Source organism: Cygnus olor, chromosome Z, assembly GCF_009769625.2.
Source record: "Cygnus olor isolate bCygOlo1 chromosome Z, bCygOlo1.pri.v2, whole genome shotgun sequence".
Taxonomy (NCBI): domain Eukaryota; kingdom Metazoa; phylum Chordata; class Aves; order Anseriformes; family Anatidae; genus Cygnus; species Cygnus olor.
The window spans coordinates 53,271,335-53,294,856 of NC_049198.1; the positions used below are offsets into that span (position 1 = coordinate 53,271,335).

Consider the following 23,522-nt stretch of genomic DNA (forward strand, 5'->3'; position numbering starts at 1 on the left):
GATAAGGACCTGTACATGTGACAGGCTCTTTCGCTGGTTGTCAGCACACCATTCCCATGATCTGCTAGCTGAGGTTAGGCTAGCTGGGGATTTGATAGGCAGCTCTAACAGCTCATCTATAAAGAAGATGCCAGAGCAAGGCTTCAAAGTTCAGGAGAGGGTAAGCTGGTAGCAGGAACCCATTCAAGACACACTGCAGTTACACATGGATATACTTCTCTCCTTTGCCAGGCTTCAGGGAACAACATAGTGTGAAGATTACAGGAAAGCTTAATTTGTCAAGGAGGCAGATGCAGAGCACCAGGAGTCAACGGCGTAAGTGATGTTATACCTCACATCTGGAAGACAGCGCAGAGACATGCAGCAAGAATGATCAAGACATGGAGAAAGCACAAGACTACCAGCAATTTTCAGCTCAGAGAAGATATAACTAAGGGACACTGCACTGAAGAGTAAAATGTTCACGTGATATGAATAAGCAGATAACAATTACTCACTACTTCTCTCAGGACACCTGTCAGCATTGTGAAGTTGCATGGTTAACTGGTAGTTTTTCTGCACAGTCCCTGTCTCAGCTCTGGAACCTTTTGCTTCAGGGTGCCACAGACAGCTGTGGATCAGAAGTGATTATAGACAATGAGATCAACATCCACTACTAACTGCCAAATAAACTGGAAGTACAGACCACGAAAGGATCCCTCACTGCTTTTGATCCTAAGATTCTCCCGAAGCATCCACTAGTTGCTACTCATCAAAATGAAAGACTAAGTAAGAGGGACATGGCCCAAGGACAGACAGACTTCTTCCCCTAAACAAATAGAGATAACAGATAAAAATCTCACTCTTTTACAGCCACAGACAACACATGCCACAACAAAAGCAACGATTTCCCAAATTCTACTCTAATCACTACTCAGTCAAAGCCAATCCTGAGGTCAAACTACTTATCCTCTTAAAATGGTTTGGCAACTTCAGCACTCTTGAGCGAAGGCATGACATCTATAGCCAGGCTGATCTGCTTCTGCTTACAATACCCACAGGAGTCTACAGCGCACTTGTCACTTGAACATCCATGAAGGCCAAGCTTTCTTACCAGGAAAGAAGGAACAAGAACTGCGAACTGTTGTCGCAGGTTAGTTGAACCACTCTGCAATCTGCTAAATCCGTTGCTATTACAAATGACTATTTTATCAGAGGCGATGGAGTTACAAATCACAGAATGGTTTGGGTTGGAAGGGACCTTAAAGATCACCCAGTTCCAACACCTCCCACCAAACCAGGTTGCCCAAAGCCCCATCCAACCTGGCCTTGAACACTGCCAGGGATGGGGCATCCACAGCTTCTCCGGGCAACCTGTTCCAGTGCCTTACCACTCTCATAGTAAAGAGTTTCTTCTAATATCTAGTCTAGATCTACCCTTTTTTGTTTAAAACCATTGCCCCTAGCCCTATCACTACACCCCCTAACAAAGACCCCAGCTTTACCCTAGGCCCCCTTTAGGCACTGGATGGCTGCTTATAAGGTCTGCCCGGAGCCTTCTCCAGGCTGAAAAACCCCAACTCCCTCAGAGGTACTACAGACCTCTGATCAGCCTTGTGGTCCTCCTCTGGACTCATTCTAATACTTCGATGCTAAATGCCACAGACAAACAAGACAGCCTTCATCCTATTTATCAAACTAAGAAAAAGTGAGAATGTACACAGAGCTTTTTTATTTGTAAGAAAAGCCTGCAGAAAGTCCCTTGCCTAACCATCTCACTCAGACACTTCAAGGGGATTTCTCTTTTCATTATCTTTTATGGCTACCATAAAAGACTGTAAAATAACTTTAAAACAGCATGGGGAAAGACCTGGACATCAGGTTAGAAGAGACGCATTTTGTGGCCTGGAGACAGCCTTTCAGTGGAAAACCATATTAAGTCTCTTTGTGCTTAAGTCCTCGACTTCTGTAAGAGGAAGGAAGGGATTGCAGACTGTATTTTCCTCCAACCACTGGTGCATCTGGTTTACTCCATATGTTAACTGAACAGAGAGTGAACTCCAGAACACCTCTGTTATTGCTGGACTCCTGCACCATTCACACGGTAATATTCCATTTTTATTTGCCTTTGTTTGCCGGCATGAAGACTAACAAGTGAAATCAATTTATCTGTTCCTGCTATTTTGCTATAGAAGTATTCAGATACATAGCCATTAAATCAGCTTAAAGTAATAGTCTGAAGTGTTCAGAGTGCCTTGTTTTGGAAGCACAAAGAAACAAAGAATTTCTTCTTCTTTTAACTATTCCAAAGATGTTCCTATGAGTGGCAAAGCTTGGTGATCTGGACTCCAGTTATTAGAGCAGACTGTGAGGTATGGTGCTTGCATAGTTATTTCTGCTTTGTAGCTCTGAGGAATTATTTGCAACTGGACAGCCATATTCCTCTACATTCTGCACATTCAGTAGGCACTCTTAAGGCACATGGGAAATTCTGTGTTTTCTACATACACAGTTTTTCACACCTGCTAGTTTAAAAGCTGATCACCCACCAGGGAGGCCGAGTCTGAATGACAGACCTGTGACCCACTTACTCCTCCATACTGCAGTAAAAAATAAAGAGAGGTGACTGCATACATGTACAAGCATACAGATGTACACAGGAGACTAACACAACAACTTTCTGTCTAGGCTACTAACAGATTTTCTGGTTTGTCTGTTCCCAAGAGGATGCAGTATGACATACATGACTTCTTGAAACACAACCAAAAGTACCTAGTGCTTAACTCTATTCAGAGATCATCCTCACAAATACACAGTAGCTCAAGAGGCCTGCCAGTGAGGGGGGACAGCAAACTGGTAAAACAAAAGTGAAAGGATTCAATTCAACTTGTTACTAACATTCTCACAAAGCAATACACAATTCTGTATTAGCTCCTTGGCTTCATCTTTTACAGAGAAAAAGGTATCACAGCTGAAAGAAAACAGAAATTTTTCAAAACCCTGTACCTGTTTTGAAATTCCAGCTGAACTTTTCAAATGGCCTTAAAGTAAAATCACATTACAAATGAGAAGTGATCTTCAGGAAATGGCTGAATTAATATAACTTGCACAATGCTAATTTTAACCTCTCTGGATATTGTGACAGTGGGAAAACACCATGTTTCCCCCTGCACCCCTCCCTCAGTGACCGGATTCTTAGCACAGAGAAGGGTCATCCACCGCTTCCCTTTCGCCTCACCTTTCAAAGTTCACCACCACACACTGAACCTGCACAAATCATACCCGCGATTCCCCTGTGGTCATACTTTGGATGTCATTAACAAGTCCACCATGTCTACAAGACAACAACCCCCTGCTGCCATTTTACAAAGAGTTGACTTGGCAAATGTTCGCCTCCTTTTCTGTCTGATCCTCCGGCGCGCGGTGCATGCTGATGACAGGCTCGTTTCCTAACCTTGACAGGACTGCTTTCATTGATCCCAGCTGCAGTTACACATGCCCAGAGCTCTGCAAAACCAGACAATGGGTTTATAGGAAGGGAAAAACAAAGAGCTCCTGCAAAAAGCATGGGCTGCACAGTTTATTTGCCTGACACGAGGTATTGGAGGCAGGAACAGAACTCAGTTTGCCATGGCAGTTCCCACAGTCACAGCCACCATGGCCTTTCTGGGCTGGAAGGCTCTGTCCCAGACACTGCTCATTTTCACACGTGACACGACGAGGGGATGCTACAGGCCAGATGCTCTCGTGATGCACCCCGACTCGTTCTGCAGCAGGATCCGCTGCCTGCTCTGGACACAAAGCTGAAGTGCAATTAAAAAAAAAAAAGTCTTATGTACTGTAAGGCAACATCATAAATACATCTCAGAAAGTTACCTTAAGGCTGTCCATGCAACTCAAAGGTTACAAAGCAAGTAATTCAAAATATCCCAGATTAACTCCAAATACTGCACTTTAAAAATACTTTTATTTTCTTCCTATTTTAGACAAGAGCTCACCAGAAATTTAATTCTGCAGAATGAGGACAACACACAAACTCTGCTCCACACAGGAAACCTCAGCAAAGCAATGGGGATTTCAGCCTCCCGAGTTTCCTATTGACACAGCAAGTGAGCATCCAGAAGCAGCTGGAATCTGCAAGGACCAGCTAACAGACTGGAAGGATGAAGAGACTTCCACCTCCACGGGTCCCTGCTATGCAGCTCACTGTGATCCCTAATCCGACTCTGGAAAGAGAGATTCACCCAACTGCTACAGGAAGGTCTTGCCCTTCTGCCAAAACCTCTGCATCTTTCTAACCATAACCTTCTGTAAACCACATTGCATGACACAAAGAGCTCCTTTAAGCCAGGAAATTACAAATTTCACCCTGTTCCACTGCTTCTCATGCAGCCAAACTCAGGAGCTGTAAGGGCTGTGTGCCCTGTAGCCACCCGACAGACAGGAGTCCACCCAGGCACACGTTGGCACACTTGCAGCCTCACCATGCTTTCTTTCACATGGGGGGCAAAACATCCCACATCAGCACTCCCACCCACTGCTGGTTTCCACAGCTGAGATGCCACAGCTTCTTAATGAAATCATTGCAAGAACACATACAGCACAGGGGGCAGGAAAGGAAATGTGGGATGTTTTTCTTAATCCTCTTCCACTCAGACACAGACAAGCCTGTAAAACAATTCAGTTTCAGGCAGAGAAAGCATGAAAAATAGAACAAAAAAGTAATATTCTCCCAGTTCTTGCAGAGTCTTATTACCCCGAAGAGCTGAGTCACATAAGATGCTGTTACCTAACACCTCCTGTAATTATGACGACATTCATCATGTTTTTGGTGTTTGTTTGTTTGTTTTTTAATCAAATTAGAAGAGAGAACAAGCACACTGCACAGCAATAAATGGGTTTATTTTCCGTATAAATGATCAGAGACATCTTGTGTTTTAGTTTAAAATTTTTTTGTTTGTTTTTAGAATTATTCTTTCTTTGTACTTGGAATTTTTTCACAAGCTCCACCAAACTGGTTACTCAAGCAGCTGACAACACCAAGGTGTCCACAGAAAATATTAGCTTAAAAAAAAAAAAATACAAATCAGAGCAGGAAATTGGCCGAAGGCAAATCAAAAAAAAAAAAAAAAAAAAAAACCTCTCTGGGCTAAAACTGCACATACAACAAAATGAGAAAGCAAGGAATAAAAAACTGCAATAACACCATCAAACTTGACATAAGCCTTGAAAGAAATAAAGTATAACTTCTGTGAATCATAAAGAAAGATTTGTCTCCGCTCAGCAACTACAGACTATATGCAGAAGATCCACTATGAAGCACATGACTACAATGTTAAATATGTGAAGAACCCAGACATTCTGCATCTTTAAGTCTTAAAGCACTTTAAAGGTAATTAAGCATCATTATGCGTTATAGTCTGTGCTTTGACAACTGTTTTATGACTTCAAGGGAAAAAGTTACAGGAACAGCTGTCCAAGGCATTCTGTGCTAGAAATGCTGACTACCCAGACAGTCTGTTACAGTTGATGTCATTTTTACTCAGTGGTGACAGTAACCCAGTTGAAAAGTTAAATAGATTATAATTAATAATAAATTAAATTGTTAAAAGTTAGAAACATTCTGAAGCAGCATTCACAGAGGACAGAAAAAACAGGCGTATAAGAAAGACACGTTAGCATGCACAGTTTAAAAAAAAAAGGATAATAGAAAAAGCACAACTAACAAAATACAGCTACACCAGGAAAGCTAGGGAAAGAAGAACACATTTCTCCAGTACATTTTCGACAAATCTATGACAGGAGTTTAACTACACCCCTGAAATAAACTAACGATGCATCAACTGGGAGGTGAGAAACATGTTTGGAAAGGGAGAATTTCAAACGGACCACTTTCCCTTTCACCACTCCTCTTTCAGCTTGTTGTCTGAGAAGCTCCTTGCTCCTGTTCTGGCAGTCTCTTTCTGAACAGCCCACCAAAGCGCTGCTCCTGAACTCCTGGCAGCGTCTTCAGCAGCGGTAGCCACCAACAAGGACAAACGCTTCTATCACCACTGCACCCCCTGCAAAGCTGCCTCTCGTTGTAAGGCAACTTCTGGCCCTGCTACCAAGACGTGAACAAGACGTTTCAACACACAACACTTCCGGAGCCATTTGCCTGAAACTCCATTGCCTGGAGATCCTTGCAGTCCCACAAAAAACAAAGCAAGGGGCACAAAACCACCACCACAGCAGTCCGGCTGCAGTAGCGCTGCCTTCCTGGGGACATGTTTTCAGCGCCGTCACTGAAGCTGCCCACTTTAAAGGCGGCCAAATCCGTAAAACTGCACCCCAGTCACACAGGCTGAAAGAAAAGGGCACATGCAGTCTGCGTACTGAGGACGGCAGCACGGTGGTACCACATCGCTTAGCGCCACAGGCGAGGAGCACACGCCACCATCCCCACCACCCGCTTGAGTAGGCCCCGGGATGGCGGCGGTGGCCGGCCAGCCACAGCCTGCCCTCTGACAGGCACCAGAAGGACAGCTTTTCTCCTGTGAGAGGGCAGGTTCGTCGTCCAGCACCTCCCAGGTTTCTGCATAAGGGTAATAATATATCCGTAATCTCACTGGACAGAAGGCTTTGCAGTCTGTATGCAAACACTAAGAACGCTGACTTTATTTGTAACATACGCGGCATCCTCTGTGTCTATGGACAGGAGGAACAAAGACACGTTTCAGAGACAAAAAACAAAAACTCAGCAGTCGGGGCACAGGGCTTAGCTCTATTAAAGGCATAGAAACATACATGTCACACAAAGTAATAATATAAGATAACTGTATGGAAGTCAGTGATTAGACAGGGAAGGGTGTCTTTGAAAATTACAGGAAGGACACATCAGTAGAAAAAGCAGGGGCACATCTGAAGATTAAGGGGGGCAATTTTGCAAAAGTTCCAAATCACCCAGAAAGAGCTTTCAGGAAGTAGGAATAGGTAAAAGCAGAAAGTACATCCAGCATGAGATAATAATTGTAACAATTTATGAGACAATCACACATCACAAGATCTAACCTTAAGTTACATAAGATACTTTGAAAAAAAAATAAGATTTACAGGGACCAGAAGCTGATGATGCTATTTCACAGAAGAAACAGAGGAGCAAAACGAAAAGGTGAAGTAACTGCCTAGCCCTTGAGAAGCTGAACCGTGTTCACTAAACAGTCTTTTATTCCCTAAAGTCAGTTTTGCTCAACCTACACCAGCTTGTTAAATCATTTCACCTGGCATCTCGCTTGCTCCATCACTCTGACATGCTGTGGTAAGTCAGTAAGGGATGCTCTTCAGAGGAAAACTTACCCTGAGCTGACAAACAGGACAGCTGTCCTGTTTGTACGCTATAGCAAAGGCTGAACCACAGCAGAGAAGTTCACCTACAAGCACTAAGCAGTAGTTCAGTACCACACTTACTGCTTTAACTGTTCAATTTTCTTTCTTTCTTAATCCCAAACGTGCCAGAGCTATTTGATACTATGACTAGGTATGCTGTCACATCCAACACCAGTACCAAGATGCCCATTTCTCTCACTGTAGCACTTTTTCACTTATTTCGCTCGTCCTTCTTTCAGCACAGACATTAATGATAACCTGAGGCACACTGTCAAATAATACAAAATTAACAACATGAAGGTAAACATCTAGCCAGTAACCTAGGTCGACAAGCACATTAACGATAACCTACATTTCACTGAAGGCTTCTTTTTAATAGAAGGTATTAATGCTATCCATAACGGACACTGTGGCTTCCCCATCCGACGAATGACTCAAATACTCACTCATTCCTTAAGCAGGACAGCAAGCAGGTGTCAGAACTCCAGAAGCTCAGAACTCCAGGAGAGGCTTACTGGGGAAACAAGAAGGACGTGGTTGCAACATTTATGATGTGCAGCAGCTACCTGGAGTGAATCCTTTTGCCTTTTCTCTTCCGCAGCCTCAACTGCAGATGCAAGATACGAACTCTGCCTCCAGTATTTCTATCACTGCAGAAGCCCTTAAGGGCTCAGCCCATCCGTCTTTCGTGACGCTGCCCCAAATAGAAGTCAATATATTCACAAGCACATTGTCAGTACAGCGTTTACTTTGCCTCTGAAAACCAAAGCTTTCAGAACAAGAAGACCGCGCACAGTGTGCCACTACCACATACAGTCAGGAGACTTTTCCACAATAGCATTATTTAAACCTTATTTAAGAAACTTACAGCTCTCAGGATAATTACTGCACTGGAATGATTCTTTTGTTCTCTCTTGAAAAGAGAAACAAAGCAGACTGAAGACATACTTTTTGGTCTTGCTAATTTCAAGGAAGCCACAAGATGTTATAACTAGTGGACAGAAGCCAAACTCCCTAAGCAAGGTGGAAAAACGCAATCCGAAGCGGAAATATAGCATAGAACTTGAAGCAGCTCTCACAGCAACCCGCTGGACTCGAGCAGACATTTTAAGATCTTCCAGTCTCCGTCTGAATTCAGTGAAGCTACAGTTTTGAGCACTGTGGCTTGACAGCAAGATCAGCCAGTAGGATCTCTCTATGGAAAAGAGGTGATGCCAGCAGTGGGATCTGCAAGGGACACATTCCCAGAGAGCAGGTGAAAAGAGGGATCAGTAGATTCACAGCTCACCATGAAGAAGAAGTGATGGGGGTAATATAAAAGCTTTGTAATTATTCACAGCAATTAAAATAAATGCTGTTGACCAGAAAACTGGTTACATACCATTTAAACAAGGAAAAGTGGTTTAAGTCATTTAATAAGTGAAAGTGGGAAGAGGGCCAGCAAATATCTTCAAGGAGGTGGAAAGGGGAGCAACAAGACAGTACCATGAATGAAAAGAGAGGGAGCCACCTCTGCCACAGACCTCTGCCACCCATGTCAGGCACTGCCTCCGCATTTCCCAAAGATCCTCAGGAGCAGGCAGAGCAGCACGTTGCCAGTAATGGAAATGGGGCAAGTGTGATTGAGCCAGCCCCACGCAGACATGCAAGCATGCTGGATGAAGTGGGCAGAACTGTTCCTCTAAGGAGTGTTCATGCTCATCTTTCTAGCATGGTTCTGCAAAACTAGGCAAGGATTTAAAAGCTTCAATGCAATCCTTGCTTTCTAGTCTACTAAGGTCAGACACAACCTACGGTCAACACAGAAGACAGACAACAGAGTTATGAAAGGATTTAACACATTGGGCAAATAAAGTGACAGATGAAATTCAGTACCAATAAATACAAAGGAACCCAAACAAGGAGGAAAATAAACCCAGTTACACTTGTGGACCAAAATCTTTCTTCTCCTGCCTCTCCTTAAAATGAAAAAGACTTTGCTTCTGGTAGAATTAACAGATAAACATTCAGAATCAGCAGGAAAGGGCCATGGAACAAGACTGAAGATGCCATACAATCAAGGTTAGCTAGTACCTTGAAAATTGCATTCTTGAGAGCCTATAACTCAAATCACAAAACAGTGGTAAAATAAACAAGAGGGGAAAGAAGACAACATATAGACCTGGACCTTTCAGCTTTGAAGACAGAAGGCTGATCATCAGTTCATGAGACCACGGAGAAAGTAGACAAGTTATTCACTGTGCCTCAAAAATAAGGTCTAGTTACTGAATACAATGTGCCCAATGGTTTAGTGGGTGACTTTGGTAGCAATGGGTTGGTTGGACCAGATGATCTTGGAGGTCTTTTCCAACCTTAATGATTCTGTGATTCAATACAACTTCCAGCTCAGAAGTTCCCAACCAGGACTTCCTGAAGCTGGGGTGATACAATGAGAAGGATTATTTGGTCTGTGCTTCACTCACAATAGGTTGAGTAGGTTCTCAAGCACCTACTGTAGACCAGCAGCAGCAAAAAGGTACAATCTAGACTGATCTAGGACTAACCTGTATCTGACAACATGAGAACAATTTGTTCCAAAAATACTGTTCGCCTTCCACAAACATCCCTATAGACACTCAAGTCCAATTACAGGTAAGTTCCAGGTTTTGCAAAGCACTTCAGTACTTGTGTGCGGACTCAGTAAAACAGCAGAACGGAACAAGCATCACCAGAGCAACCAACAGCAGTTCCTCTCAATGTAGAAAACTCATTTACAGACATTTTGTGGCTTACTGGGCATAAGCAGTTTTCCCCTGTTGGAGGAGTCCTATCACAGACTGACAGGTGCCTTAACAGGGCAGCAGAAACCTCCTGGCATGAGATCAGACAAAATCTATATGGCACTTTCTCCCCAGTTGGAGAGTGGTCTGCTTGATTACCAGTTTTTCTCCCTGCTGTGTGCATTTGCTGCGTTTTGCAAAATAAAGCTTCTCTAAGCATGACAGCAGTTTAAGTAAAAAAAATCTGACCCAGGAAGCAATAAAGTATGACACATTATTTCCTGGTTCAGGAGCCAGGTACCAAGCCCATGATTTTCCTGGAATGCGACCAAGTGCCAGGTGTTGGTTTCTGGCAGGATACACAGACTGAGGAAAAACCTGAAGTTTGTTTTGATTGCCTAACACTTAGTACGTGACAGACGCTTTTTTGATCAGGTACCTGGAAAATGAAACTAAAAGAATGGTAGATAAAGTTGAGGCTGGAGAAATTAAGAGAGAGAAAGACCTTCTGAAAATGGTATCTGTTTCCCTTCGTCCCCAAATCACCCAGAGGAGATGGATGGTAAGAGAAGTTGGAATGAACAGTAATACTATTCGGAGAGAGGGTTTCAGTACCAAGGAAATAGCCTCAGATATGTGTGGCCAAGACTATGCATGAGTGAAAAAGGAACTACTGGGTTCCAGACCACCTCCCAGAGACAAGCTCAGCCCAAGGACTCTCCCATATTAAAAGATGAAAAGATTCCCCTTTCTGCCAACAGTGGGATGTTACAACACGTTCAAAGTGTCTGTTAATGGGAACCCAACATGGGACAGCAACTAAAGTAAGTACTTCCAAATGCACAAAGTCTCTCAGAAGCACTAGAAGACCCTGCTTACTTCTCCTAATAGTCCTACATCAAGACCTTCTTCTTTCAAGAGCTAATTTGAGAGAGTAAACCACAATTCCAGCTTTCACAACTCAAGTACTATCAGTAGCTGGCTTTAATAAGCAACTGAACATTAGTTCTCCTAAAGTAAAATGACAAAGCTTTATACTCTGGATTTCTAGACACAAATCCTCACTTGTCTAATTGCCAATGTTTTGTGTGTTATTTTCATAACAAAAGCAGCTCTTACAGTGGGAAACTCTCCCAACTTTAACACAAAATTGTTTCCCTCCAATACTGGCAACCATACTACAAAGTTTAAGAGGGTGTACTCTAAGATGAAAATAACCGATATCAGAATGATGTTAATGAACAGCTTTGCCAGAAGAAAAAAAAAAAAAGTCACTCATTTAGTTTTATAGGACAGGCTTAATACAGTTTTGTGAAAAGACAGCATGCACTTGGGTTTAAAGACAGCTCTTCTGCATTTTCCTTGTTAAGAAAGAAAAGCCAACAATTTTTCAGTCTGTGCCTTAAGCACAGCTTACATCATATTCACGCCTGTGCGTACCAAAACATGAGGCAAAAAGCACCCAAAAATACGCCTGCTGAAAGCACAAGAGGAAGGCACTGGGGCTATCTGAGCAAACCACATGAAGCCCTGTAAAAATTCCACTCAGCTGCCGAGGCTGCTGCCTACCAGCCTATAAGCCTGTGGCTTGCTGAGCTGCAGGGGGCTAGTCAGGATCGATCACTACCCGCACAATGGCAGGGCTCTAGCCTCAGACTCCTGAACAGCGAGGATTACTCAACACAGCGAGTGGAAACCAAGCTATTCTATCTGATTCATGCAGAAACTGAATCACATGAATGAAGGTGCAGTTCAGAGAAATGTTATCTGCACACTGAGGACATTCCATCTACGCAGTCATTTTAAACACTGTTTTTCAGTCACTTTGCATTACCGTAGAGCTGCAAGCAACAGAAAACAAAACCTTTACTTCTGATATACCAAAACACTCTCCCTCCCCCTACCAAATATATGTCCCTTCAGCATTGATGCTGTCTCTATCACTACTAATCTCTACAGGGGGAATAAATGCATATTTTATTAACAGCCAAAAATATAAATAACTGTCATCAATATTTGTTTACTTTTGCAAAACACCCATTTACTGTGTGAGTCTGTTTGAAATTTAATCTGTATATGCTAAAAGCCCTCTAAGGACTCCACAGACATTACTAGTTATGGCAAACTATATTTCAGTTTATTAAAAAGAAAAATTCTCTATATTCAACAATGTAGTAGCTATCAGCCCTTCCCTGTTACTCAGTGCCCCTAGCAATTTACTAGAAGGTACCATGGATGAAGAGAGACAGAAACAAGCATCACTCAGAAGTCACCAGGCAGATTGAAAAGTAATTGCAAGGTTTTTGCTTTGTTTCTTGATTACACTCTAGGGCAGCACTGTCACTGGGGGAAACACTTCCACCCCTCCCATATAGCATGGGTAAGGATCATGGGATCATCCACACAGATGCCCTGTGAACCCAGACAAGGGATTTACCTCATTTAACACTTTATGTCAGCATTCATCCAGCTTAGGATGGAGGCGGTCAGAAGCCAGGGTGATAGACAACAGGCTGCCTTTTCCGCTCCTCCATCTGCAACTTAAGTGTACATGACATTATGACCTTAGAAACACGGTTAATTTTCATGACAATCCTTGTACTGTTTCTAGATGGTTAATAAAGGCGCGAATGCCTGATTCAGAGCTTCATGACATCATCTAGAGAAAACACACACGAGAGAGATAAGGCAAATGCTTTCTGAACTCTGAAGAGACCAAAGCTGGTCTTGTCTGCCTTTTATGCAACTGATTTCAGTCAAACACTCCACGGGTTTATAAAAAAAAAAAAAGTCTTGCAGCATGCCCTAATTTCACCTGCCTCCCGTTTTGCTGTGAAGGCCACATAGCCTCATGCTCAATGTGAAGACAGCGACTGCCTAATATTGAAACACTCCTAGCAAAGATGCAGACAGTGTTCTTTACCCCAAAGACTGTCTGTCATCACAGTAAAAGCCTCCTGGAGGAACCGCTTGCTTTAGAGTTTATGAAAAGGCCTCACACCCACTCAATCCAGTGAAAAATTGATCCCTTCAAATGTATTTCATAAAATTTTCTTTGAACAATACTAATATCTTGGATAAGCCACAGCACCTGCATTACTTCAGATGGCTTGAAATGGGTAGCTTTTTACCATAGCACACAATACCAGAGGGGTCGCCTAAAGCAACACAAACTGATCCTTACAAAAACAAAAGCCCTTAACCATTCCTTCTTGGTAAGCAAATCAAATGCTCCTTGGAAAGTAGCACTTCCTTACAAACACAAGGATAGAAGCCATTTCCCCCTCCCCCTCATTCAAAAATGCCATGCACCCTTCTAGAGACATGGTCTGGATGATTAGGAAAGATTGTTACTCTCAATTATTGCCAACAACTTGGATGACGTCTGCCCTGACATGAAAATCTGTAACAAAGCTCCTTCTGTCCTTGCGATGGGCACAACTGCTGTCTGAAATTTACTCTGAACATCACAACGCTCAGCATTTGACCACAAGTTAGGTGCTAGCCACGTGTAATCCACTTAAAAGGTTCTCACAAAAATGCATGCAGAAATCTCAGTACAGCATTTACAAAAGAATACACAAAGTGCAGCAATTCTGTCAAATGACAGAGCACCAGGTCACTCTTAAGTAGATTTTGTTGCAAATCACACATCAGTCTGAACACTCCTGTTTCCATTCCATTTACATGGCTGGATTATTTCTGCATCTTTGTTAGTCTTGCAGGAGACTTCCGTCTGCTGTGCGACAAACAAAACAACAACAACAAAAAGATTTCTGGAAGCCTGGGGAAAGTTAAAAATCTCAACACCCCCCAAATGCTAAGCAAAAGTCATGATAATTCAGCCTTTAAGGATCTGTAAAACATCAAATGGTTTTGGTTCAGCACTTCATTTTGAATTTGGTTATTTTCTTTTCTTTACAATAGCAGATTTACCCCTCCTCCCCCCAATCTCAAACTCATAAGTATATGTAGAAATCCTAAGATTTCTGGCCAGTGGGTAATCTACGGAGCCTTAGCAAGATTCACAGCCCTTTTCTACAATCTTCTGCATATACAAATTACTTTATTCAAAATTATGGCTGCTGTGCAACTCACTTTCAATTTTAGATGCAGGCTATAGGATGAGGAGGCCAGAAACACCTGCCTTTGGGGTCAACTACATTACCCTTTTCAGCTGTAGAGCTTCTCTAGGCAGCAAATGGCATAAATCATAATACAATAATCACACACAAAGCAATACAGGGTGCTGAGTTCATTCTGCTGCCTTACACTAGCTTTTTTAACACAGCTCTTCCTACACCTCCTCTTGCCCCAGGACACCCTATGGATATTAGCCGCATTTCCTTCTTCTAGCACCTGTCTTCGAGTTGTGTTAAAATTATGAGCTTAAATTCCCTGCGCAGTTAATGAAGAGATAAGCACACACAGACAGGCAAGGTTTGTCTGCATTAGTTATCATAGTAATTCCAGGTCTCTTTATTCCGTGCCACAATAAGGCCTTGCACACAATAACCCTTTTTCTTCATAGATTTCCACATTAGTTTCCACAGTTTTTAATTTTTTAAGTTCGGCATAAAAGAACTGCACTCTTCGTGTCTCTTGATTGAGTATGGGGCTACAGAAGTACTCAGCTCACTTTTCTTTCTAGTGAATTTCTTACTGTTTCCTTCTCTGTAGTTTCTGATTCTCAGCTGCTGCTATGTTCACCTCTGACCTTAGCTACGTCTCTCATTTTCTCATGGTCTAGCCTTGCTAGTTATCACCCACTCTCACTCTATTCCATCAGGTGTCCCCAAGCCCCATCACACTCTTACCTTTCTCAAGTATACAAGACCCAGCTCTCCCAAACACTCCCATTACCATAGCTCCTTGTGCTCCAACTGATACTGATGGTAACATCTGAAAGCAAAAGCAGCAACACAGATGCACGTCAGCCAGTACCTGTGACAGGTCCACACAGCTCAGTAGTTTTCAATTGTTCATCTAGCAGCGTAACAACAAAAGTACATATTGTAGTTCACAGCATCGTAGATACAGGAAATCCAAATTTGATCATGAGGGCAAGCAATTATAGCTACTTGACATTTTGGTCATTTTAAGTGACTAATTCCTTCTGATGGGGACCGCTATTATGTTCGTATGACTGAACACATTACCTCTTCTGCTTTTAATGAGGGCATAGCTGTATCCAGTCCAGAACAAAGGGCTCACAGACTTAGGCACAATGCATATACACAGATTTTAAGACATACATATCGCGTTCTAGTTCAGTTTTAAATACATGTGAGACGAAGCAAAGATCTTGTGAAGTAGTGTGCAGAACTGAAGAGAAGTAGCTCAGGAGCCAGGTCAGCCAGCCCCAACAGCAAGTCATCACACAGCAGAGATGGATATTGCAGACAGTTTCACAAAAGAGCCCTGCAACGTTTACAATGCACTCAGCACGCATAAATCTAGGATGTTAGAGAGCCAGTTTCCTCCCCAGCAGTATCTCTTTTCACATCCTAAATAATGCACCGATGCAACTGGGAGTCAAGGAAGTCACAACTGTTAAACCCTCTGATGTTTAAGAGGCGACTGTTTTAGATATAGCAATGTGTAAGTCCATGTGCGTGCCTGTGAGCATTCCCCATGCACGGGGTCTCGAGCAGCAAACAAACAACTGAAAAGATGCAAGGCAAAACAGAGTTCAAACCTAAGATGCTGCGCACGTTTTGAACTCTCAACCCCTCTTTAAGAGCAACAGTATGTTAATAACAGTAATAATAACAAGCAAGAAAAAACAGAATATTCAACAGAAATGTCCATTTAAAGGAGACTTTGAACAGATAATGACTTGTAAGATATCCATCTTTCTTTCAGCACACTACCACTTATTCAGGATATTTTCTACATCAACTGCCTGTGGGTCATCTCCAAAAGCCAAAAGAGGCCTTCCAGTTGCCTCTCCACAGTAACGAAGCTCAGCCACTGGAATTCTGGAAGTCTACAGAAATAATCTCTCCTGCCTTCCCCTCTCCAAATACAGTCCTCACAGTACATGAGCACATGTGACTCCTTTAACATAGGCATAAACAGTGAAATCAACACAGACTGACAGATCACAGATCAATACTGTTTTCATGACATTTGATTTGCAAAGTTGAAGCATGAGTGTTCTTGGTTACAAGGAGAATTATGCCTACACTTCTGGGGACAGCAGACCAAATCTGATCCCAAAAACCTGCCTGCATCTGCTCTGTTTCACAATGGTGTCTGGAAAGTGATATCTGCACTGCAAGGGTGAGTGAGTGAACTAAGAATTTAAGTTCTCACTACCCAAGCTTTTGCAACGCAAAATATGCTACTTCCAGAGCAAAACTCCAGGAGCTCAGACACATCCAGAGATCAAATTGCTACATTTCTTTCTTGTACATACACCAAACAAGACCCACTTCCTCTTCTTTTTGCAAGTCATAATTTGTAACAATAGCAGTTTTCTTCACATAGAAAAACCTTCCTTATTAACACCATAAATACAAACTTTTAAGCCTAGTTTCGCCAGAGTTTTAGTATGAAATGCTCAGAGGGACTCCAGGCACTTGGAGCAAGACAGCTTTTTGTTTACCAGAGCTCAGAATCACTTTCACATTCCAGAAATGTGTTTTGCAGAGATGTTTTTTAAGCCTCAGCCTGCTAACCATACTTTCCAAGCAGACCTCAGTACAGCCCTGGAGAACACAGATATCCACAGGCATGGGTGTCCCCTCTCCTACATGGTAGGTCTCCCACATCAACACCGCTTCTCCTATGATATAACGAACAGCTCCACTAACCACAAAGAATGATGGACACAGCAATCTGCAATAGATGTGACTCAGCCCACCAAAGCATTTTTATTACACTTCGAAATTTGTTCCTTTAGCAATTGCCTTGAAAATGACAAGCTTAATTGAATTGGGAGGGAGCAAAAACCAGGAAAAAGCCTGGGAAGTCTGGGTATCAATCCATGTAGCTCCAGCATGACTTGCCAAATGAGTTGAGAAGAGCACAAAATTTTTGAACACAAAGGTCAACAAAACCAAAACAGCAGAAGCTAGGCAAAGAAGAAGTTAGGCAAAGCAAGATAAAAGGAAACAAACAAACAACAAATGTTTTGGAGGAAACCATCTCATAAGTTCATCACATGGGGAAAAGGAGGCTTAAGCCAAAAGGTACCACATGCTCCCAGCAAGGCTGGAAATTTCTTTTCAATACAAAATGTAACTAAGCAACTTCAGATTTCAAGGACTTCTAAGCTGCTGTTCTACACACGAGAACAGGCAAGTATATTGGTGAGCAGTGAAGTTCCAGGTACACGGTGTCTGTAACTCTGTGTTAACAGATCAAAATGTTATCAATGGCTTATCCTGTTTTTCAGAACAGGACAAACTCTCCAAGAATCAGCAATTCAAAGCCATTTTCATCTTTGAGAAGAGCATTGTTGTCACTTTAGCTACACTGATTAAATTAATGTGTAACTTTCCAGCACTGACAAAACCTACACAGTAACGCTGGACAATGTCAAAGCTTCTCAGTACACTGACAGTCAACAATGTCATCCTCACTGTAGTAAACGCAGACAGCATTTACAGATTTGCACCTACTGCTGTCTGTGGAGTACATAAAATCTTTACTGGTTGTCCTGGGCCAGCATCTCTTCTCCGAACTGTAAATTCCGGCTCTAAATAGAAAATGATTTTGATATCTCTTTGCTGAACAATTCACCTGAATTTGTGTATCCCTTCAGACATAAAAGGCCTTTAAAAGTAGATATCCTGCCTTGAGAGTGAAGCTCTCCTACAGCTTTGTACAACGATAGATTGATTTCCTACGTTCTGCCTGCTGATGCAGACCATCAGACTTCTTCACCACTGCTCTGTTTGTCACTGCAAAACTGGAGAGAAAAAAAACAAAAGGGTAAAACAGTAGAAGAGGGAGAAACACTAATCTAAGTAAGAACTAAGATACCAGAAACATCTATCTGTCAGTTCCAGACAGAAAACACAACATCCAAAATGTGCACCAAAACAACAGCAACAACAAAAAAAGACAGGAAACAAATACTTGACCTAACATGGAAAAATTATACAAAAGAAAAATATATAAAAGTCTTTGTTTTAAAGTACTTTAAGGTCACTTTTGACCCAACCTAGGTGTAGATTCGGGAATTCCGGCAAATCCTGTTTTCCTCTTTTGGCCTCACTTCCCCCTGTGCCACACAGCCTCTGTGCAGCTGGCGAAAAAGAGGTGCAGGTGACACTGCAGTTGACCCACATTAAACAACCCACAATGATATGGGCAACTCGTCAACTTTTAAAACTTTCTTTCATAACATGGTTGTTTTAGGAGCATTCTTCAAACCAAATCAGTAGTCACAAGAGCAGCAGTCGGTGAAGCCCGGTTTCCATGGGCCTTCACTCTGTACTTCCATGCTCCGCCCCTGCAATAACCCCACTGTCCCCCGAGTCCTCACGACCCCCTGCCATTCCCTGGGCCTCCCATGCCCCTGCCGCCCTCCACTCCTCCTGCCTGGAGGCCTGGCAGGCCTGCGGCTGCCAGCCCGGCCGGGCGCCATCAGAGCCTGTCACGCTGTGGGGGCACGCCACTCGATGGCTGACTTCTCCCAAGCTGAGCATTTCCTAGCCTCCCCGGAACAACTCTGAAGTTATTTACACAGAAACAGGACTAAAAGAGCAAGCAGGCAGCTTTACATTGAATGCTGGCCTTACATTTACATGAGAAAGCAGCCCGAGGAGGTCACATACCAGAGTTTTTTGCTCTTTGCTATGCCCATATTCTGTGCTACTGACAGAATTCCTCTTTGTACCGCTACAGATGATTTCTGCTCCAGTAGATTCACCACACCACAAATACTGATAAAGTAAAGGCTAACAGACAAAGATGAAACTGTCGTTGCATAACTTTTACATATTTTGATTATTTTTTACTTATTTTACTCACATGCCTTACAAACTTCACAAAAACACCTTCCATTACCAAACAACACACCCCTTGATGCATTTAGCTGGCACCTTCTGAGACAGCGCACCCAGTATGACAGCAAAGACCAGACTCAACATCCCCTACACCTGTAATGAAAAGAAATAAAAATTGAGGTGCATGCCTTTGTCTATGAGAAGAAAACATGCTTGTAGGTAAACTAGCAAGCTCAGAAGTTAGGAAGAGGTGCTGAAAGAATGCAGCTCTGCTTTCAGTGCTCATTTAAATATAAACAGCTAATTATGTTTTAATCAGAAGCATTTATATACAAATTATGCATCTCAAAAGGTTTTCCGGGGTGTGTGGGAAAGAAGAGTGTTATGATGATCACAGGGAAATATTCAAACTTCAAAAAAAAAAACCACACCACCTAACACGACAGAGGCGGCACTTGTATGTCCAAGAAAGCTGAGTTTTTGCCATTGCTTCCGACCACCTGCAACTAGAGCAGTCCTGAATTACTGTTACTTCTCCATGTGCAGTCAGAGAGCTGCTCAGGTGGCAAGAGACCGACTGCTGAGGCTCGCTTAGTCCAGTCCCCCTACCATTCAGACCAAGCTGCTCAGCGCCATGCCGAGCTGTGTTCTTAGTATCCGCAAAGACGGAAATCCCACAGTGTCTCCAGGTCTCTGCTCCAGTGCCTGAACACCCCCAGAGAAAAAAGTATTTGTTCCTAACACCTAGTCAGAAATTCAAGCATTCCAGCCTCAGTCCTATCTGCAGCCTCCTGTCCTACCAGCATGCAAATATCTGTCTCCCTCGTTTCTGTGTCTTCCCATGAGGGGGAGCAGACACCACTGGGATCGACCCTCGAGCCATCTCCCCTCCAGCTGCCCTCGGAAGAGCACAGCTGCCATCCAGCATACCGGCTGGTCACCACAGCTTGGTGTCATCCGTGAACCAGCTGGAGGACCACTGCTCCGCCAGAGACATGCTGCTGAGTAATGGAAGACTTTACGTAAGTCTGTAAGGTGACTCCACCCTAGCCACTGTTGTTACACCATTTTCACCATATTCGCCATTCTCACAGGTTTTCCCTGTTTTTTCATATTCACTATCCCCTTTTAAACAAAAACAGCCAAAATGCAGCAAGTCCTTTAATTAATTTTTCCTTAATGCTGAAATTCCTAGTTATTACTACTTTTGGCATCACACTGTATAAAAACAGAATCAATTAAATTTATGTCAAAAAAAACCACCATACAAACAAAAAGGACATCCATTTTTCCAAACAGGCAAATAAACAGCATACCATGAATTTACAGGCTGGCTAAACATCTCCTGAGAACTCCTGTGCAGGTTTCAGAAGTAAACAACTCAGCGGTCAGATTCAGGGTCATTCAGGATGGCTGAATTTCTCTCACTGCTTGACTTAATTTAAAATTAGAACAGAAGAAAAAAAGAAAAAAAAAAAAAAGGTCCATTTAACATCTCCTTAATCCAGAACCGTTGCAGATTATTGGTTTAAACAAGGATTTGTATATACACATCTATGGCTTAGCATCATGGATGACCACCCAAAATATTATACAACAAAAGACCCTACGGGCACAAAAGACTGCCCTTGTTTTAAAAATAAAATTACATTCTAATGAAGAAGGGAGTATTTTTCTGGGTGTGTCTCCTTCACTTTTTCAGTCCAACTCCAGCAGGCACCTACCAAGAACAACATCAAGAGTATCCTCACTCACAATTTTCTGGAAATACGCTGCTGCAGCATGTGCCACGGTTTGCTGCTTTGCTACTTCATAAGCACCGTCACAGAATTCTTACTTTCAGCATGCTTTTCATACCAATGACTAGAAGCATCCACTCTTGTATCTCCAAAAATCAACAGGAATTTCTGGAACTGCTCAGAAGTGTAACCTGTATCCAAACTAAAATAATCTGCAAAAGTAGTTTTCATATCATATCATATCATATCATATCATATCATATCATATCCACTCTATGTAACCTTGCTCAAAACCACACACAAACCACAAGGATCATGGACTCCAGGCGCTTCAGCACCAGAAGGCTCAATGAGCTACCACTAGTAAATCTGCACCAAAACTCCTTCCACAAGACACCTCTTACTCTTGTGTGGCTTGCTGCCATACCAGCTCACAAACAGGAAAAAAACGATGCCACTCAGAAGATCTATAGAAAGCCTGCACGCACCAAAAATAGGCAGACAAACAGGTTATGAGAGGGGCCATAAAAAGCACATAGAAATACTGAGCCGTAGGGACAAAAAACCACAATTCAGATCCTGCAATGAGTTGCACGTGCTCTTAATGAATGCAGAAGCATCCACATGCCCAAGAGACAAATCTTGGTGGAGCACAAACCCAAGCAGACTATAAACATAAGCCTCTAGCATTTTCACCATGGAACCAGAACGTACCCCAGCTGCAAAAAAGGATGAGAGGGGATGGTTTTCAGCTACAGTGCAAACAGGCAGCAAATGTTCCCAGCCCATGTGCTGCAGCTCCTTGGTGTGGGTCCAGCCAGCCGGCACTCGCTGTCGCTCCACGCGTCCCCCAGCAGCCCTGGCTGCTTCACTTGCATGGTTAATGTTCCTGGCCATACTCGGCGGGTCAGAAATCCCTTCCCAGGCTCTCCTACTAACAAAAGTCATGCAAACAGATGTTCTCCATGACTTTTAGCAATTTTTAGGCTATTTAAGTATTTGTAACGGGTAATTTTCCAAGTACTCAGATTAGGAGGTATTTAAAAAAAAATCACAGAATACATATTTAGCTCTATTCCTCAACACACAGATTGACAGAAAGCTTATTATTTAACATAAATGACAACCTTTCTCCTGCCCTCCTTTTGATAAAAGGTGCCCTGGAGCACACATTAGCAGCATAAGAGAAAAGTGCAATTCCTTATTCATAAGGAGAAATGCCAAACAATCTTAAGTACACCTTTAACAGTGTAAGTAGTGTTCTTTACAGTACGACTGTATATGGCAGAAGCCTCTTGTGCTACAGTTGTGCACATTATATAAAAGAATAAAAACTCAAAGGTTTAAGTGATCTTCTTGATTTTTATGCAATTAGGGAGATGGAGCATGTCCTCTTTCAAGCTCATCGCTTCCCAATTTCCCAGCAGCTGGTGACCAAGCCCAAATGCTCAGATGTACGAGCTCAGAAATACTGGGGCGTTACACTGAAGGCTGGCTATGATAGCATGTTCGCATCCCCTCTATAGAGATGATCCCCAAGAAAACCTCACGAGCTGCTGGACAACACAGCCACAAACACCTGTATCATGGCAAGACAAATCCCAGAAACGCCTTGGTGTGCTGGACCACCGACAGACCGACCCCAGGTGGCACCTCTGCACGCATCCTGTCTGCTGAGAGCTTGTGCGAGAGAAGGGAGGTGGAGGCTCAGCCAAAATGCGGTGGCCGTGGCACTGGGAGGTCAGAGCTGGGATATCAGGCTCTCCACGGGGCAGGATCTAAGAAAGGGAGTTTTAAGAATTAACATTTGGAGCGCATGCATGCCTCTGAGAAGCCTGGGAAACAGAAATGCTGTACACTGTGCTTGCTCATAACACTTAAAATACGTATGACTTACAACCACTTCCTGCTTCTTTCCTTAAATAGAGCGAAGTATTCATTCTTTGCTGTGCATTACACATCAAATGACTTCTGAAAGAAAACTTGATCTTTAGTCATCAGAACATAAGGACAACAATATTTTTCCCCTCAAGAATGGAAAATGTTTTCCACATTCAGGGAACTTTAACATCCAAGTGGGTACTTATGGTTCTCCATATACACAAAGAAGAAAATAATATTTTAGAGCAAGCATAAATGAGCGAAAGCAGAAGGTGTTAAAAAAAAAAACACAACAACAACAATAAAAACAAACAAACCAATCCAGGAACACAAATATGGAAGAAAGCAGCACCCTCATATCAGAATATTCATGCAGTTTCTCACTGCAAAATTCTTACTAAGCTCTCAGGTAGTCTGTCTGCTTGCTCATCATCCCACCCATACCTTGCCTCAAATTCACACTGACAAATCTTACATTTAGATGACACAGCTTCACCTGAACTTCTGATATGAATCAGATGGCATGAGAGACCATCTAAAATACCCAGGGTGAAAAAACTAAGACAAAAATAGCTGCAGTACTATTGGCAGAAAAGGATTTAAAGTCTTTCTCAGAAACAAACAAACAAAAACAAAACAAAACAAAAAGCCCACAGAACTGACAACCCTGGCTCAAAAAGATTGTGTGTATGTGTGGATTTAATTTTGCCAATTAATGTTGCGGGTGGAAAAAAAGGGTTGGATGAGCAGCAAAAGTGAGTATGAAAAGGCAAGAAATTGTTTTGCTGGGTTTTGTTTTTATTTTTTAAATTGAGCACAGTTTTTCCAAGGATTTGCAA

The 23,522-nt window shown here is 42.6% G+C and overlaps 1 protein-coding gene across 3 annotated transcripts in view; it reads right to left on the reverse strand.

The window, feature by feature from the left end:
- RNF38 (ring finger protein 38) overlaps nt 1–23,522 on the reverse strand; it is a 126,507-nt gene that overhangs the window by 98,188 nt on the left and 4,797 nt on the right. The window contains exon 1 of one of the 3 annotated variants that reach the window (XM_040540524.1): nt 14,921–14,971. The exons of the other annotated variants lie outside the window; for them this stretch is intronic. Coding sequence (XP_040396458.1) covers nt 14,921–14,969 — 49 coding nt within the window. The 5' untranslated portion in view covers nt 14,970–14,971. Of the gene's footprint in view, nt 1–14,920; nt 14,972–23,522 lie in introns of those variants that run through there. 3 annotated transcript variants of the gene reach the window in all.